At 39.7% G+C, this 16,313-nt stretch overlaps 1 protein-coding gene across 1 annotated transcript in view; it reads left to right on the forward strand.

Moving 5' to 3' along the window:
• Nebl (nebulette) overlaps positions 1–16,313 on the forward strand; it is a 114,241-nt gene that overhangs the window by 74,330 nt on the left and 23,598 nt on the right. Inside the window, 9 exon segments of the mRNA XM_032884610.1 lie at positions 1,712–1,770; positions 1,773–1,807; positions 5,425–5,517; positions 5,902–5,994; positions 7,396–7,488; positions 8,636–8,740; positions 9,604–9,775; positions 13,373–13,465; positions 14,513–14,662. Coding sequence (XP_032740501.1) covers positions 1,712–1,770; positions 1,773–1,807; positions 5,425–5,517; positions 5,902–5,994; positions 7,396–7,488; positions 8,636–8,740; positions 9,604–9,775; positions 13,373–13,465; positions 14,513–14,662 — 893 coding nt within the window.

A 16,313-nucleotide genomic window follows, 5' to 3' on the forward strand; every position in this document is an offset into this window, starting at 1 on the left:
ACATCAGCTACAAGTGTTCTGTAGTGTGTCAGGCATCTAGTCATCTTCCTACAGGGAAATGACTGTTATTTTATAGTGTCTTGAGAAGCGAAAGTGTTCATTTTTAATTGTGTTGGGCTTTTTACCTGAACAAAATCACACAAAACAGTACAGTATAACATCTTTCCTCCCTTGGTCTTTTCCAGCAATCAAGAAATGTGTAGCTCTGAATTTCTGAGGTTGGGCCTTAACCCCCTGCTTAATATTCAAATGGAAACTTGGCCTTTTAAGATTAGCCTGATCTGTCAAACGAGGAGGTGATTCACTAACATTTAAGCGTCCGACATTTTCCACCTCTGAGGACAAGCCTTTTTCCTATTAGCTTTCTGCGCTAAGATCTGTTTTTGAATTTCATTTAGAGCGAACCTGTCTCAGTGAACTTTGCATTAACTATTTTGGGTCTGCGTTGATCCTGGCACCTTTACTCATGTAAAATCCACAGACACTAAGTCAGCTGATATCTGAGAGACCAGTGTTTTTATGCCAGCCTAGACTTCAGCTTTAGTCATTTTAAGCATTATCGAGGGATTCTAAAAATCTTGTAGATTTAAACCTTGGCTACATTTCCATGTGTACTTCTTGTTCTCTTTGCCTGGATTCTAATCTTCTCTGTTTTAGTTATAAAATACCACCTACAAATCACGGCCTTGCTGGTTTGTTTTATACCCCCTGTAGTATCATTTTTCCAGGTGATTTTCCTCTAAACAGGTAGAATGAATGTCAGGATACAGGGCACCTTTTTCCATGGTGTGACCAAATACCTGACAGTAAGCTACTTAAAGGAGGAAAGATTATTATGGCTCATGGTTTGAGGGGCTACAGTCCATCATGGGGGACGACACATGATTGTGCGCTATTGAACAGCAGGGGAGTATGTGGTGGCCTGCTACCTAACTAAGAGTCCAGAACCAGAGTGCCTACAATTCTAGCCTTCAATCCTCAGCAGATCAGCTACTCCCCATGTGCAAAGGTTTCCCAGACTCCCAAGATAGTGCCATCAGTCGATGGAGAGTGTAAAAACACACAAGCTCATGGGAAACATTTCACAGTCAAGCTACAACACAGGCGCTTTATCATCTGGATGCATGGAGAGGTGACTTCCTGACTTCTGGCACTATGGCTTTCTAGGATTTACAGCACAGGCTGGTCTGTGTCTTCATTACATGTCACCCCCTCTTCCCTTTTTCATTTACAGTAGCCACATTTCCTTTCTCTTGTTCTAGATTGCCTGCATTCTCTTATTTTTATGTGCAATATTTGCAAGACTCTGAGCTCAATTCATTTGTTTTTTTGCCTTTAAATACATGGTAAATTCTGATTAACACATTAATAGATAAAACTGCTTCCCACATAGAAAATAACAAATCATTATATTGTGATAATTTTCAAGACATTTTGTATATCCACTTAATTATAAAGCTTATGGTCATAAGCAATGTCTGTTTATATTAACTGGAGGATGTCTATAGTGATGGATAAATGTGAATGTATTTGCACTCCAGGATAAAGAACCCAAAAAGCATCAAACAATATAAGAAACTGTTTTCCCACTGAAGGGAATATAATGTTGGAACAAAAAAATTCAATTATATAGTAATTATAATTGAAGAATTCTTAATTATTTTAAGCTTTGTATAGAATACATTAATTATATTATAAAATAAATTATTTGGGTGAAATTTGAAGAAGGAATTAAGCATGCAACAGCCATTTCTGATCCTCCTGAGCTAAAGAGTTACAGAAAAACCAGAAGAATGTCATCAATAGGGTCATATTTTCTTAAGTGTTTGTTCTGTGTTCTTGAAATGCCAGTGTTTGATTGAAGAATGGTGGAATCTTCACCACAAAGAATGCTATTGTGCTGTGTGGTCATTACTTGGGAGTGGAGATAACATTTTATACTGCTTTGTGCCTTCCATAATGTGCCTCTTGGGCATTTGTTCTTGGGGGTTCCCACCAATCTTGCCCTGGGAATTCAATGAGATACACTGCAGGGAGCTGAGGGTAGTCTGAAGGTCTTTAGGAAGAACAGGACATTAATTACTGTTATGTATTGTCTCTCATTCTGTCACCATAACTTGTATCTGTTGAGTAGTTACTATTTCTTTGAGTACCTGACAAGTGAAAGACCCCCGGAGTGGGAAGACCCTCACTCAAGTCTCCGGATGACACGATCCCCCAAGAACTCACGTGAGACCATCCTTGCTGTAATAAACATGAAGTTTATTGATAGGAACCAGTTCACTGGGGTCTAGACTCATATCCCACACAGGGGCAGAGGAGTTCAACCCTGAGTGGCTGGGAGAAGAGGTATTTAAAGGAAGAAACCACAACCCAAGGGTGTAGGGAGGGCGTCATTGGAAAATGTGGAGAATACCAGTGAAAAATCACAAGGAGAAGCTTCCTGTTTCTCAAGATTGTTTAACTTTATGGCCAGCCAGTTCCTGGGAGAAGCTTCCTGTTTCTCAAGATTGTTCTTTAAGATTTTAATGTAACTTTATGGTCAGTTGGTTCCTGGGAGAGAGTTGCTAAACTGGCTGGTGTAATTGCAGTTCCAGTGCCCGACCAGCTTCTTTCTTCTGCTCTAAACTTTTGTCTAGGGGGGCAACCTTAAAACTTCTACCTTTTCAAGTACGATCTTTTTTTAAAAAAAACACTTCTTTCAAAGTGTTCTGGAGGAAGAATAATATGTCACAGGCAAGGATGGTGGGGGAGGGGAGGAACAGCCTTGGAGAAGGGGGACTCTAGAGTCTTGTCTTAGACACTCAATGATTTCAGGTGGCTTTTGTGAGGAAGGGCCTTCCTGGCAGGGAAACCATTTTTTCAGGATCCAAGGAGGAGAGGACTTAAGTGGTGGGTATTTGGGATGGGGGTGGCAGGAGATGATGGAGGGACAGGACTTGCAATACTAATCATAAGACTGTAGTATGGAGTATCCTTGTAGTGTGGTTCATAGCTCATTCAAGAATATGCTAACAGCCATGTTATTTGACTTGGTGGTTTGATGCCTGCACCACCACGATACCAAGAACTGGGCGTAGGCCTACGAGATTTAAGAAAAAACACACAGACATGGTCATTCTTTGGTGTGTCTGAAGACAGCTACAGTTTACTCATACATAAAATTAATAAATGTGTTTAAAAAAAAAGAAAAGGAAAAAGAAAAATGAATGCCAAACCTTTTACTGAGGTTTACAGAATATATACCCCAACCATTGAGTGGAAGCACAAAGGAGAAACAAGTTTACATTCTCAGCAGGGAAACAGAAACTGAAACTAAAAGCTGAGATGAAAGAGATAGTGCCCAGGCATTACTTACCCCCTGTGGCCAAACAGAAAGGCCAGGATGTTCCTTCAAAAGAACAAAGGCTTTCACATGCATCAGCAAGGTGTAGCAGGGGGGTAAACATTGTCTAATCCGGGAGGGTCCAACAGTAGTTAAGTTATTTTATTGAAATTATTCTTCTTCCCCTCTTCCTCTTCCTCTTCCTCTTCCTCCTCCTCCTTCAAAAAAGTATATGATAAAAACAACAGTTTCAACTTTATTTGGAAAGTAAGTGCCTGATAGCATAGATGTTATAGAATTTTTATGTCGTGTCATTCCTGCGGATGGTGGAATCCAAGAGGTATAATAACAATGACGTGGTGGAGAGGAACACGGACCCTGGTATACGGATAGGTTTGATTCCAGCTCTGGAGTTTACACATTACATCTTCTTCACAGATTGCCACCTATAAAAGTTCGTCTTCCATAAAACAGAGATTTTAGTATTAAAGAGACATTGCTCTTAAAGCACGTGACCAAGTGATGAATAGGAGAATCAGGACAAGATTCTCCCATTGAATTGATGTTTACCTTATCTAGCAAGTGTAGGTTTTCCGTATCAGTGATGCTGCTCTACAGAGCGTTAGTTCAAGGTCTAACAGGAGTGATATTTCTACCAATAATGGCCACGTGGAATATGCCTCAGTGTAACTCTATCATTTCAGCCCTTTGGAGTTGCCTAAATGCTCACATGAAACAGTACAAAGAATGTTGCCCCTTAGGAAGAGGAGAGTACATTGGAAGAAATCCAACCTTTTCCATTTATTTTCTAGGTTTTTCAAAATTTTCTTCATTTTTTTTTTTTTTTGTTCATTCATTAGAGCATACATGTCGAGAGCAAGGCCCAGGCAAGTCCACAGACTGAAGTTAAACTTTGAAAACTCACTGGCTACCACCACATAGCTCCGTGCAAAAGGACTTTCTCTTCTAGCTTTACTTTGAATTTCTCCACAGATATGCCATCTCTGACATCCCTTCCTCTGTGTTTGATGTTCCTTTATTTCTTGAGATTTTGTAGAATTGTTGAGATAGCTGACTGGACAATGAAGTCATCACCCTTTTCTACTCCAGCTAAGAAAGAAGATCTCTATGCAGTAGGTTAGGAGATCTTCTGTAGTGTTAGGTCAGAAGTCAGGCCTTCCAACATTGGGACTTGGTAAGGAGAGAAACTGAGATCCCTGTGAGGAAGGTTGGCAGAGGCAGTATGCCACTGAGGATCAGGCATAGGATTTCTGTGACCTTCATTCTCAACGCTGAGAGTGACAGCAAGAATCTATTTTATATTCAGTGTGACCTATTATTAAAATGATGGTGATGATAAATCATTTTAAACATAAGACGATAATTTAGCAAACAACCCTTTAATGTCAGGAGCAGGTAGGCCCCACAGAAAGGCTAATTCCTTATTACCGATGAAATAAAAATCAAGAAGTCATCAATAAATTATATAGTATAAAGATTATCAGTGAAATGAATAATTAGAACATTTGGCAAGAAAAAGTTTGGGGAGGAAGGTCTCTCTCAAGAAGATGAAGCCTGGAAGAAGTAGCCACAGCCTACTCCTGCTCGATGAGCTATTTCTAACTGATACCTTCTGAGAAAGAGAAAATCCACTGTGTCTAATGGAATATCAACTGAATTCTAGGGCAGACTCCATAGCCACTGAAGTTTGCTAATAGAATATGGACCCCATGTTGTTATTTGAGTGTGTGCATTTTGGTTTTTTTGTTTTGTTTTGTTTTTTTGGTATTTTATTTTTTTAATTTTATTGTTTTTTTGGGGGGGGGTCTGTTTTTTCCTTTCCTTTCTTTTTCGTTTTGAAAGACAAATGAGGTTGGATTGGTAGGGAGGTGGGGAATATTTGAGAGTCATCGGGGGAGAGAAAGTATATGATCAAAATACATTGTGTTATTGAAAAAATTAAATATTTTTAAAAAGGATATTGGTATCATGGGGGAAGAGTATGCATGATCTGTGGCATGTGAAGTTTCCTTTAGTATGTTCCAGCAGTACACTTTTATTTCCCATGATTCCAAGCTGTCTTTTGCTTTGTCCCCCAGTTCCAGTATAAAGAGCCAACCTATAAGGCCACTCCGGTAACCATGACCCCAGAGATAGAGAGAGTGCGGAGGAACCAGGAACAGCTGAGTGCGGCAAGTCATCCCGTTTCCTCCTCCTCTTCTTCCTCCTCCCCCTCGTCTTCTTCTAGTTTAGTTGTTCTGAGACAGTGTTTCTCTGTGCTACTTTGCCCGTCCTGGAGCTCACTCTGTAGACTTGGCTGGCCTCGGACTCACAGAGATCCACCTGCTTTTGCCTCACAAATGCTGGTACTTAAGGCATGCACCACCATTCCAGGCTGAGGATTCCCCCCTTTAAGCACCACAACCAATACTTCTTGATCAGTTGAGTTCAGTCGACAGGAGACCACTGTGAAAGTCCATGTATAAAAAGCCAGAGTGGATTTGCGTGCCAACCTTTGTTGTAGTCACTCGGGGTCCTTTTTACTATTTATTAAAATTCGTATATATCCTCTATAGGTCAAACACAAAGGAGAGCTAAAACAGGCAACTTCCATTTTGGATCTGCCAGGGCTGAAGAGAGTGAGAGAAAACCAGAAAACGATCAGCAATGTGTGAACATCTTAGTATTTATTATTTGTATTTAATCATATCAAATGTGTCAATATGCAGATAAGAGATTAGAGTAATAGTTTTCAACCTGTGTATTGAGATTCCCCCAAAGTTAGATATCATATATTTACACTACAATTATGACAGTAACAAAATTACAGTTATGAAGTAGCAACAAAATAACTTTATGGTTGTGGATTATCACAACATGAGGAATGGTGTTAAAGGATTGTGTTACTAGGAAGGTTGAAACCCACTGTATTAGAGTTTTCCTATCTGAGTTGCTAGTCTCAGTTGATTGGCAGCTTCCTCAGAGGACAGCGTCAGGGTTGTAGGGACATCAGGGCTCAAGTGCTGTACTGTGATGGGTGTCCTGAAATTTGTGGCATGCATTTCTCATCTTACTTTTGTGCTGGTGATTGTCATGGTTTCCTCACTGAAGGCAGGGGTAGATCCTGACATCTTGGTTCTGCAGTCTAGCTTTCTTGCTGTTTCTACCTGCCCAAGTTCTAGTTTGTCAGGCCCCTCCAGGCCCTTTCTCCCATTCATGATTATTACTATGTTTCTGGGAGGAAATGGTGAAGTATGTATGGTTGACTGAATCTATCATGTGAAATGGACCAGTTAACGGGCACTTGGCCCAAGGCCGCATTTTTACTTAGACTCATGGACGACTCTAGATCCATCTGTTTATATAACCCACTCACAGTTCACTGAGAGAATCCTTCTAGAAAGTCATTAACATACAGAATGGGTTCTTTGGAAGAGGAAATTCAGAAATCTATTATCTTCAAAGAAATGATTCATTCCTCAAACTCATAAAGTCATTTGGTCAGTTTATAAACCAAAGGCAGGTTATCATAGATACTTTCTCTAACAGTCACCTATCCTTTAGGGGAGTGCTATCATTTCTTCCCAGTCATACTTGATGGGGCTCTAAAGAAAGGATATGTTTAGGGAGAAAGAGGCCCGGTATAGCGAGAATCATGCTGTCTTTATATGGCTTGCCGTGATCATGTCTTGGAATAAAGTGCTTTCAAGGTCATGGTGTAGTTAATTTCTGAGAAAACATGACTATACAGAACCATTCTATTTAAAGAAGACTTGTAATATCCACAAAGCATTTCTTCTCATATTTACTTGTGAATATGAGCTCACTATAGGCTTACTGGAGGTATATTTGACCTCTCCATGGTGACTGAGAAGAGGGGCAGTCCTATCCTAAAGTGAAAAAGATGCTTGAAGGTGGAAAGCAGTTTACATCTTCTCCTTCTCCTCTTCCCCTCTCTCCTCTGTTTTAATGACTTCCCTTCCTTGGCTAGCCCTTTATAATTACATCTGACATGATTCTTCTGTGTGTCAAGTGATTGACAATCCTCTATTTTTTCTTTGAAATGGTAGGTTTATTATAAAGGCCAATTGGGAAGGGCTACAGCTTTGAGCGTAACGCCCGAAATGGAAAGAGTAAAGAAGAATCAAGAAAATATCAGCTCGGCAAGTGGTTTTCTTTCATGTTGGACCATTGCAAAGGATGTATCCTTTAAGATTTACTTGCATTGTTTATTGTTTTACAAATAAAATGTATTTCCAATAAGCATGTATGCTATTGCAGATGAATCCCAAAAGCCCTCACCCTGTATACTTACATTAATTGTAGAATCCTTCATTAATATTCCCAGATGGGTTACATCTCTAGTTTGTTTAAGCAATGACTCATGCTATTTTAATCAGTATCTTTGAAATTGGCTAAGTCTTTGATGTCTACAGTAAAAAAAATTGTCATTTTTCTGATGTACTTCTCTGAACATGAGTTGTTAAATGCTTCCTATAAAGGCAAATTTGAAAATGAGTAATTCAAAATAAGAGTTCAGAAAGTAAAAAAAAAAATTAGTGCATTCAATATGTAATTCAGTTAGTCTGGAAAGCTGTTCACGGTTGGGATGCTTTTCCTTGGTAGATTTCATACCCCGCTGCTGAAATCCCTCAAATGCCTGCAGATCTGAGTATCATGGCCCTGCTCACAGCACACCCACAGAGTCTCCATGCCTGGGGGTCAGCATTTGGGATTCATAATTGACAGCTCCCTCAGAGCATTTCTGTCCAAAAATATCAGGCATATTCAGCATCAATTCTCTTTAAGATGTAACTACTCAGGGAAAAAAATAGGTTTTTTTCTTTTCTTGATTTTTCCTCATTCTCTAGGGAGGGAGGAAAAGAAAGGAAATCGGAAGCCATCTTGTTTGTTTCCCTTCACACTCTCAGAGTAGACAATTACTTAGGAACAGAAAATGCAGATTGTTCTCTCTCATGCTTCATTCTTTATGTTTAATGTGCTAAGCAATATCGTTGGAGGTTATTTGCTGATGGCTGGCCACATGCTTGTTGATCGACAGTTATAGAATAACTTTTAAGGGAAATCATCAAGAGTGTGATTTTTCTGGACCACAATGTTGTTTCACTGAAAGAAAAGTTATCTGGGGAATAATTTTGAGTAAGTTGGGCATGACACACCCATTTGAAAAGCTTTCAAATGTTATGCAATTTCTAGATTATAATTATCCAGTTATATGGGTGTCTCCTGTTATTTATTTATTTATTTATTTATTTATTTATTTATTTATTTATTTATTTGCTTTTGCAGGTGAAATACACTCAGGACCATAAACAAATGAAAGGTAGACCATGTGTGATCTTAGATACACCTGCTTTGAGACATGTAAAAGAAGCACAAAATCATGTTTCCATGGTAGGAGGCAACGGATCACTGTCTCCATGACTAAAACATACTAAGGAATGGCAAGACTTGTGTTTGGATGGCGTTCGCTCACTATTAATCTGATCAACTAACAAAACATAGGAATTTGAATGAGCCCTTGGGGCAGGGTGTTATAGTTACACTGCAATGTAATGAAAACTTTTTCTCTAATAAAATAATTTCCCCCTCAATGATTTTTGGTGTGTTCTTATTTCTAACTTGACTACTATAAATACATTTTGTGAATGACGTTTACCTAGACTTTGGTTTTCATTTAATTTCAAGACATACTTTGGTATATTTGAATATTATAAAGATGATTTTTAGTGTGTTTCAAGAACAGTTTCATATTGTAATTTTTTTTACCATGAAGTTTACTGTTTAAAACGTTTAATATAAGCTAGTAGAGGACTGCTTTTGTAATTATATATAAACTTTTATAGAGCATATAGAACTCTCTTAATCTAATTTTAAATTGTATTCTTGCGTTGACAAATTATGTTTAAATAACAATTACTATTGTATATTGAAGGTGAAAGGATTGGAAATCAATCTGTAGTCAAATTGTTTTAGGAAGTAAATGTTCTAAAGTGATTGTCTTTTCTATCTCACTAATATATAGATTTACGTATCATTTAAAGGAGATACGATTTATAGTATTTAAAAATATAAAAGTATCAGCACTTGATTTCTGACATTGTTTTAGACCACATGAGGAAATTATATTCTATCACAGTATATTATACTTATTAAGTATATTAATCCAGATATATTTTATGTGACTTCTCATGTTATAAACGTTTTGTGAGATAATTAGACATTTCAGTTAGAGTTAATAATAATTTCCTTTTCAGGTCAAATATCATGAAGATTTTGAGAAGACGAAGGGAAGAGGCTTCACTCCTGTTGTGGACGATCCTGTGACGGAGCGGGTGAGGAAGAACACCCAGGTTGTGAGCGATGCTGCCTATAAAGGGGTCCAGCCTCACGTTGTGGAGATGGATAGAAGACCTGGGATCATTGTTGGTAAGCCTGCAGTCTCCCCATGGGTATGCTTGGTCAAAAGACTACACCTGCTCTAGAACTAGCTTCTGTATTCATCTGACCTCACAGGTGTGATGTAAATTCCAACTAGGGCCATAGTTTTGTACCATAATGAAAAGGATCCAGAACATCCAGAAAATAGCATTGCTGGTTTCTTCCAACTCTCAAACCTTCTGGTTAGCATCACCTTGTTAATCAGGTATCCCAGGGAGGGGGAAGTGATTACAAAGGTTGAATGTTTTGCTTCCTTTAGCTTCTGTAGTTGCTTGGTGAAACTGTTGCAATGTAGACATCGTGTACATGGGAGACAGCCATTTCCCACTTTTGTTCCTTTGTCATTAAACAGATAATCTGATGGTATTCTGTAGCATGAATCACTTGTATTTGTGAATATTGTTTCCAAACTAGGATATTTGAGGGCAAAACCCAGTTATGTAGAGAGGAATCCTCTCTCTGTTCATAGTTTCTTTTCCTTACACTCAGTCCAGGGAAATTCTAGGGAATGTGGCTTGAGACATCAGTGGGAATGAGACTGAAGTATAAGCTGGGAAGGAAAAGAATTGCAATGTCAGTGCAGATCTAGGCTTTGAGCCTTGTTTCCTAGGAGGCCATCAACATCTGAAGTTTTATATTTCCTTCAGCTGTGTAGCTCACTATGCAGTCACCTTCAGCATCGCTGTGACAAAACGCGAACACACAAAGACAACGTGAGGAAGGACTCATTTGGGTCCGCAGTTCAAAAGCACGTTCTATCCCATGAAGTTATGGTGGGAGTAGCTGAGGTGGCTGTTCACATTGAATCCCCTGCTAGGAGGCAGTGAGTGATGGCTACTGTGTCCAGCTCCCTTTCCCCTTTCCCACAGTCCAGAGCTACAACTCAGAGAATGGTGCCACCTGCATTTAGGGTGGGTCTTCCCATGATTGCTTTAGTCAAGAGAATCCCTCACAGGTGTGTCCAGAGATTTGCCTCCACAGAGATTTTAGCTAGAGTCAAGTTGACGATACAAACCATCACAATCAGAGAGTGGCAACCACGGTGTCTTAGTTATGGTTTCATTGCTGCGAAGAGACAAATATAAAGGCAAATGTTTAACTGGGCTGGCTTATAGCTTCAGAGGTTTGGTCCACTATCGTCATGGTGGGGAGCTTGGTAGCACGCTGGCAGACATGGTGCTGGAGAAGTAACTGAGAGTTTTACTTCTTCCTTTGTGAGCAGCAGAAGGAGACTGAGTTTACGGGATCTCAAAGCCGGCTCCCACAGGGACACAGTTTTTCCAATAGTGCTGCTCTCTGTGGGCCAAGCTTTCAAACACTTGAGTCTATGTGGCCATACCTATTTAATCCACCACACATGGTATATTCTTCTCAGTAACGTTGATGCTGTTACTTTCCTCTTCAAGAGGAAGAGCTTCTGCTTGAGGGTCACAGCAGTCAAAGGGCACAGAGAGGTTAGTGGGTAGGAAACATGTATTTGACAAAGTAACGTTTCAGTATAAAGCAAGAGTGCTAACATCAGAGCCCTAAGTGATTTGGATCGTTACCAAAGTGAAACTGAATATTTTCCAAAGAAATACCCAAGAACTATTTTAGGCCTGATAGCTTTACTCATCTTTCCAGGTTGATTGCTTAAAGGGATCATAATAAGATGGATGGATGGATTGTGATGTTTTCAGTGAAAGTAATGCAGAAGTAGAGAGTTCCATTGATTTGTGCTAATAACTCATAAGAGAGAGTGGTGTGATTCATCTCACCCTAGGGTCTTACAAAGATCAGGCACCAGGACTGATGGAGAAATGACTGCTAAAAATGATGAAACTGTCTAGACAGGACTCTCAGAGTTAGTATTTATCGCATTTGCAATAACAGTTATTGCTATGTTTTTTAAATATAAGATTTATAACCAAAGATTATGTATGCAGTGGGCAATCCAGAAGTCAGTTTATTTCTTTTTATGGGGAAAATCAGTGTCCAGGAAGGCTTGCTTACGAAATTATAAAATGAAATACATTTAATGAACACTAAACCTCCCAATGAGCCAGGGTTTATACCAGGCATCGAAATATAAGTTTTGAAATATTAAAGATTTGCTAGTCAGTATAGATCAAAAGTTGGTCCTAGTCCTATTTTTATTGTGGGGACCTGATGCTTACTAGCTGGATTAACTTGGCAATGTTAATCTATCTGAGTCTCTTGTTCCTCACCTATGAAATGGTAATGACAGCAATGCCTGTGGTAGTATATATATGATGCCTAATGAGTTAGGTCCTGATAGAGAATAGTGCTTGGTGTACAGTCAGCAGTATGTAATTGGTAGGGAAGTCTTTGCTTTTAATTCACTAGTTATGTTATTTTAACCTCACCTCATTTCATTTCTGTCACAACTGGGTACTTATTTCCCAGTTGTTTGTCACCACACAGCCCATTTAGGTCCATCCATTATAACAACAGATTCATTCACAAATGATTAAACTTGAATGTTGCCTTAAGCTACAACACAGCAAGGGCACATTGGCCTCCATGCCTGTTAGTTACATGTCTGTCGTGACAGAATACCTGAGAGATCAACTGAAAAGAAGAAAGCGTTAATTTGACTGACACCATGAGGTTTTAGCCCATAATCATTTGGCTCTGTTGCTTTGGGTCTGTGACAGTGCAATGTGTCAGAGTGTGTGAAAGAGGAGGACAGCCACCGGGAAGCAAAGGATACTCTGGTGGGCTTGTCCCAATACATTTATTTATTTATTTCCATAAAAATTCTATTCTTAAAGGGAACGCCCCTGATTATCTAACTTTCACTAGTGATCACCTCTTACTGTTTCTACAACATTGAATTATGTCAAAAGGTAGAGAAGAGGTCTTCGACACATGTGCCTTTGGGGGACACTTCAGAAATAAACAATGCAATTGCATGCAAACTGAATGCAGAAGTAAATTAATCTATGGTCCATTGATGGAAGGAATCACTTTTCTTGGGTCTTCATCCCCTACCCCTTATGGTTCTGTGTTAGAATCCTTTTTACAGAGTTGATGATGAATGTGTCCTATATGGCTTTATCTGTTCCCATAGACTCAGAAATGGAATGAAAACTGGTCCTTGCCACTTGTCTACACTTCCAGCATCCTTTCCTGTTACAGGGAGAGAGGCTTAAAAAAAGCCCTTCTTGTCATTTCCCAGAATACTCAGGTGTTATCCTTAGTCAGGAATTTTAAGCAGATGTTGACTGTTTTGGTGTGGAGCAAGGAGGGTTGGGGACTGGGGATGCAGTAGGACTGAATATAACAGCCATGTGTCAACCGGCCTTGTGTGGAGTCACGGGTGCTTCATGGCGACTTCCATGCTGGGCAGTGAAGAACTCAGGCTGTTCTAATTTAATACAAATGTTCCTTAGCAGCTACATGGGAAAGTGAGTTGTGTCATTCTGCCTGCCTTGAGTATCCTACCATCACCACCACCACCACCATTCTCTGGACTCTGAGTGCACTGAGCTGCTTTAAATGTGTTGCGTTTGCTTGACTGATTTCCGTACGGGCTTTCCAAAGTTCCCTCTTGACCTCTTGGTTTCTTCCTTTCGGTGAAAGACCTTAAAGTGTGGCGCACAGATCCCGGCTCCATCTTCGACATTGACCCCTTGGAGGACAATATTCAGTCTCGAAGTCTCCATATGCTCTCTGGTATTTTTTGAGTTCCTCTCTTTCTCTGGGTTTTGTCCTGAAAGCTAATGATGATGAACTATAGACTTTCGTGTGGCCAACCTGCCGTGTGAATTTGAAGTTGAGCATTCAGAAAAAACCAAGGACTGTACTGTGTCACTTTAAAATAACATTGGTTATTTATGAAAACAAAACTTACAGTGGAGCTTGGAAATAAATCCTACATTAGTTTGTCCTAGATTCATTTAAAATGTTGTCTTGGGCATACTTACATTTGCCTTTTATTGGTAAATATGATTCTATAGGCTTTCTGGGACTGTAGACCTAGTTATTTGGATTGCCAAGAGCTTCTGGGACAAAACGATTTGCCTCATGATATACAATGTTAAGAGTGTTTTAGAGTCAGGTTTCAAAATTATATATAGAACAATGGAAAGGATAGTCTGAAAATTACTATCCAAGCACTGTCTCCTCAAGGGCTACTTGAAAGCAAACATTCAAAGTAAATATTTGCTTTCAAAGAAATGCCTTACTTTTCTTTTTTTTAACCATACTTGGTATTTTATTGGATTTTTTTAAAATTTCCATTTCAAGTGCTATCCCTTTTCTAGGTTTTCCCTCCAGAAGCCCACTATTCTATTTACCCTTACTTTCTTCTGTAAGGGTACTCCCCCATCCACCTACCTACTCCCTCCCACCTCCCCGCCCTGACATTGCCCTACACTGGGGCATCAAGCCTCGACAAGGCCAAGGGGCCTCTCCTCCCATTGATGCCCAACAAGGCCATCCTCTGCTACATATGCAGCTGGAACCATGTGTCCACCCCAGTTATTGTCCATCTCCTACCCCTTAATAAAACCATCTTTTAGGTCCTGTATGCATGGGATGTAGTCCATGCTAAGTCTGGGGATGAAGTCTGGGGATGGTTGACTACAATGTTATAATAGCAGAGACTGGGGATTATTACTTGATTAGAGATTGTTCTTGCTCTCCAGTGAAGCTTTTAAGGAATTTATCAGTCTCATAAGTCATTCACTCATGTGTCTGAATATTCTCCCTCTGCTGTAGAAAAGGCAAGTCAGTACCAGAGCCGCCTGTCTCGCTCACACTCTGGCAGCACTTTTGGTACGGGTCTGGGAGATGACAAGTCAGAGATCTCCGAGCTCTACCCTAGCTTTTCATGCTGCAGTGAGGTAACAAGACCATCTGATGAAGGAGGTATCAGATTGCAGTCATTCAAAATTAACTCACCTCTCAGACGTGCACCAGAGTGTGTTTTGCATCCTCTCACCTTTGCACAAACAGCTTGAGTGCATTTGAAATTTTAATTCAAAGTTGGCAAAGTTAAAGCTACTTTACTTGTATTTAAAGCTACTAATTTGTCGTTTTGCATGCTTCCATATTGCCCATGTAATGGATCTATGGTAACAAAAGGATTCTGGGATTTGCTACCTGAGTGCATGCCTTGGAGAGTATGTTGTGGATCTGCACAGTCTTAGTAGACACCAGAATTCTGGGTAGTTTCTGTATAGTTTCCATTGGGGGAAAAAGCACTCTTACAGGAACATTTGACTGGTTGAGAGATTGCTATCAATTGGCGTGTGTTTAAATCCTGGTAATATATTTATCGAGTTAGAGCTTTTTAAAAAGAAATGGCATCGTAGGCCTTGGAATGTACAATTCTCTCCTTAAGTAGAAAATTTTGTTAGTATTAATAATCATACATCAGTGTGGACTCTACTCATTTTCCTGTGCTTTTTTTTCTTCATCCAAGCTAGTGGATTGCTTCTAGAACTTTCAGTGAATTCCATTAGGATATTAAATGCCAGCCGCTGCTGATAAAGCTGTTCTTAAAGGCAAGATTCAGCGCAATGGGAGGGCAAAGGGACAGCTCAGATACTATGAGTTTCTTTTTCAAGATCAGATTGCCGAAGTCTCTAGGCAGGAGTTTGAAGTTAAGTAGTTTAATACCTGGGGAAAGCAAGTATCTTTGCCAAGAACAGCTCTTGTAGTAAAGCCATTGTCCATATTTATCACAGCAATACTCTAATGAATATAAAATTAGTCATATTCTGGGCTGGAGAGATGGTTCACTGGTTAAGAGCACTGACTGCTCTTCTAGAGGTTCAATTTCCAGCAACCACATGGTGGCTCACAACCATCTGAAATGGGGTTCCGATGCCCTCTTCTGGTGTGTCTGAAGACAGCAACAGTGTACTTACATGTGTGAAATAAATAAATCTTTAAAAAATATAAACATATTCTTGATGCTTGAATTGTAAACTCAGTCTGTCCTGAGATTGCTAGAGCATTTGTCAGCATGTGGGAGACTCCCTTTTATACATCCCCCCCCCTCTCAAGACAGCGTCTTGCTATTTATAAGCCTACTCAGGCCTCAATCTTAGTTTCTTCCCGCTTCAGCTTCTCAGGACTAAGATTGCAGATGCCTGAGAGTTTGGCTTTATTGTAGATAAAATTCATGTTGATGCCTTTCTTCTGGGTCTGGTTCATTCATGAAGGGTTCCATAACTTTAATTCTCTCTTCCTTCCTTCCTTCCTTCCTTCCTTCCTTCCTTCCTTCCTTCCTTTCTTCCTTCCTCCCTCCCCCCCTCTCTCTTTCTTTCTTTTTCTTTTTTCAGTGTAAGATATTGACATTTCTTTTAGTGCATTTCAAATTTGGAATGTACACACTAATGTTGACATGCAATGAGTTAAAAACAAGAAGCAAATGTAAGAACTAGCTGTGGTCAGTGACATGTGACATCATTCAGCTAAGCATACTGGAGTTATGTCTTATCATAGAGCATTCACTTCAGTGGTGACTCTTGTATCCCACGCATGCACACCAACACGGTCTTCTCTCATTTAC

Source organism: Rattus rattus, chromosome 14, assembly GCF_011064425.1.
Source record: "Rattus rattus isolate New Zealand chromosome 14, Rrattus_CSIRO_v1, whole genome shotgun sequence".
Taxonomy (NCBI): Eukaryota; Metazoa; Chordata; class Mammalia; order Rodentia; family Muridae; genus Rattus; species Rattus rattus.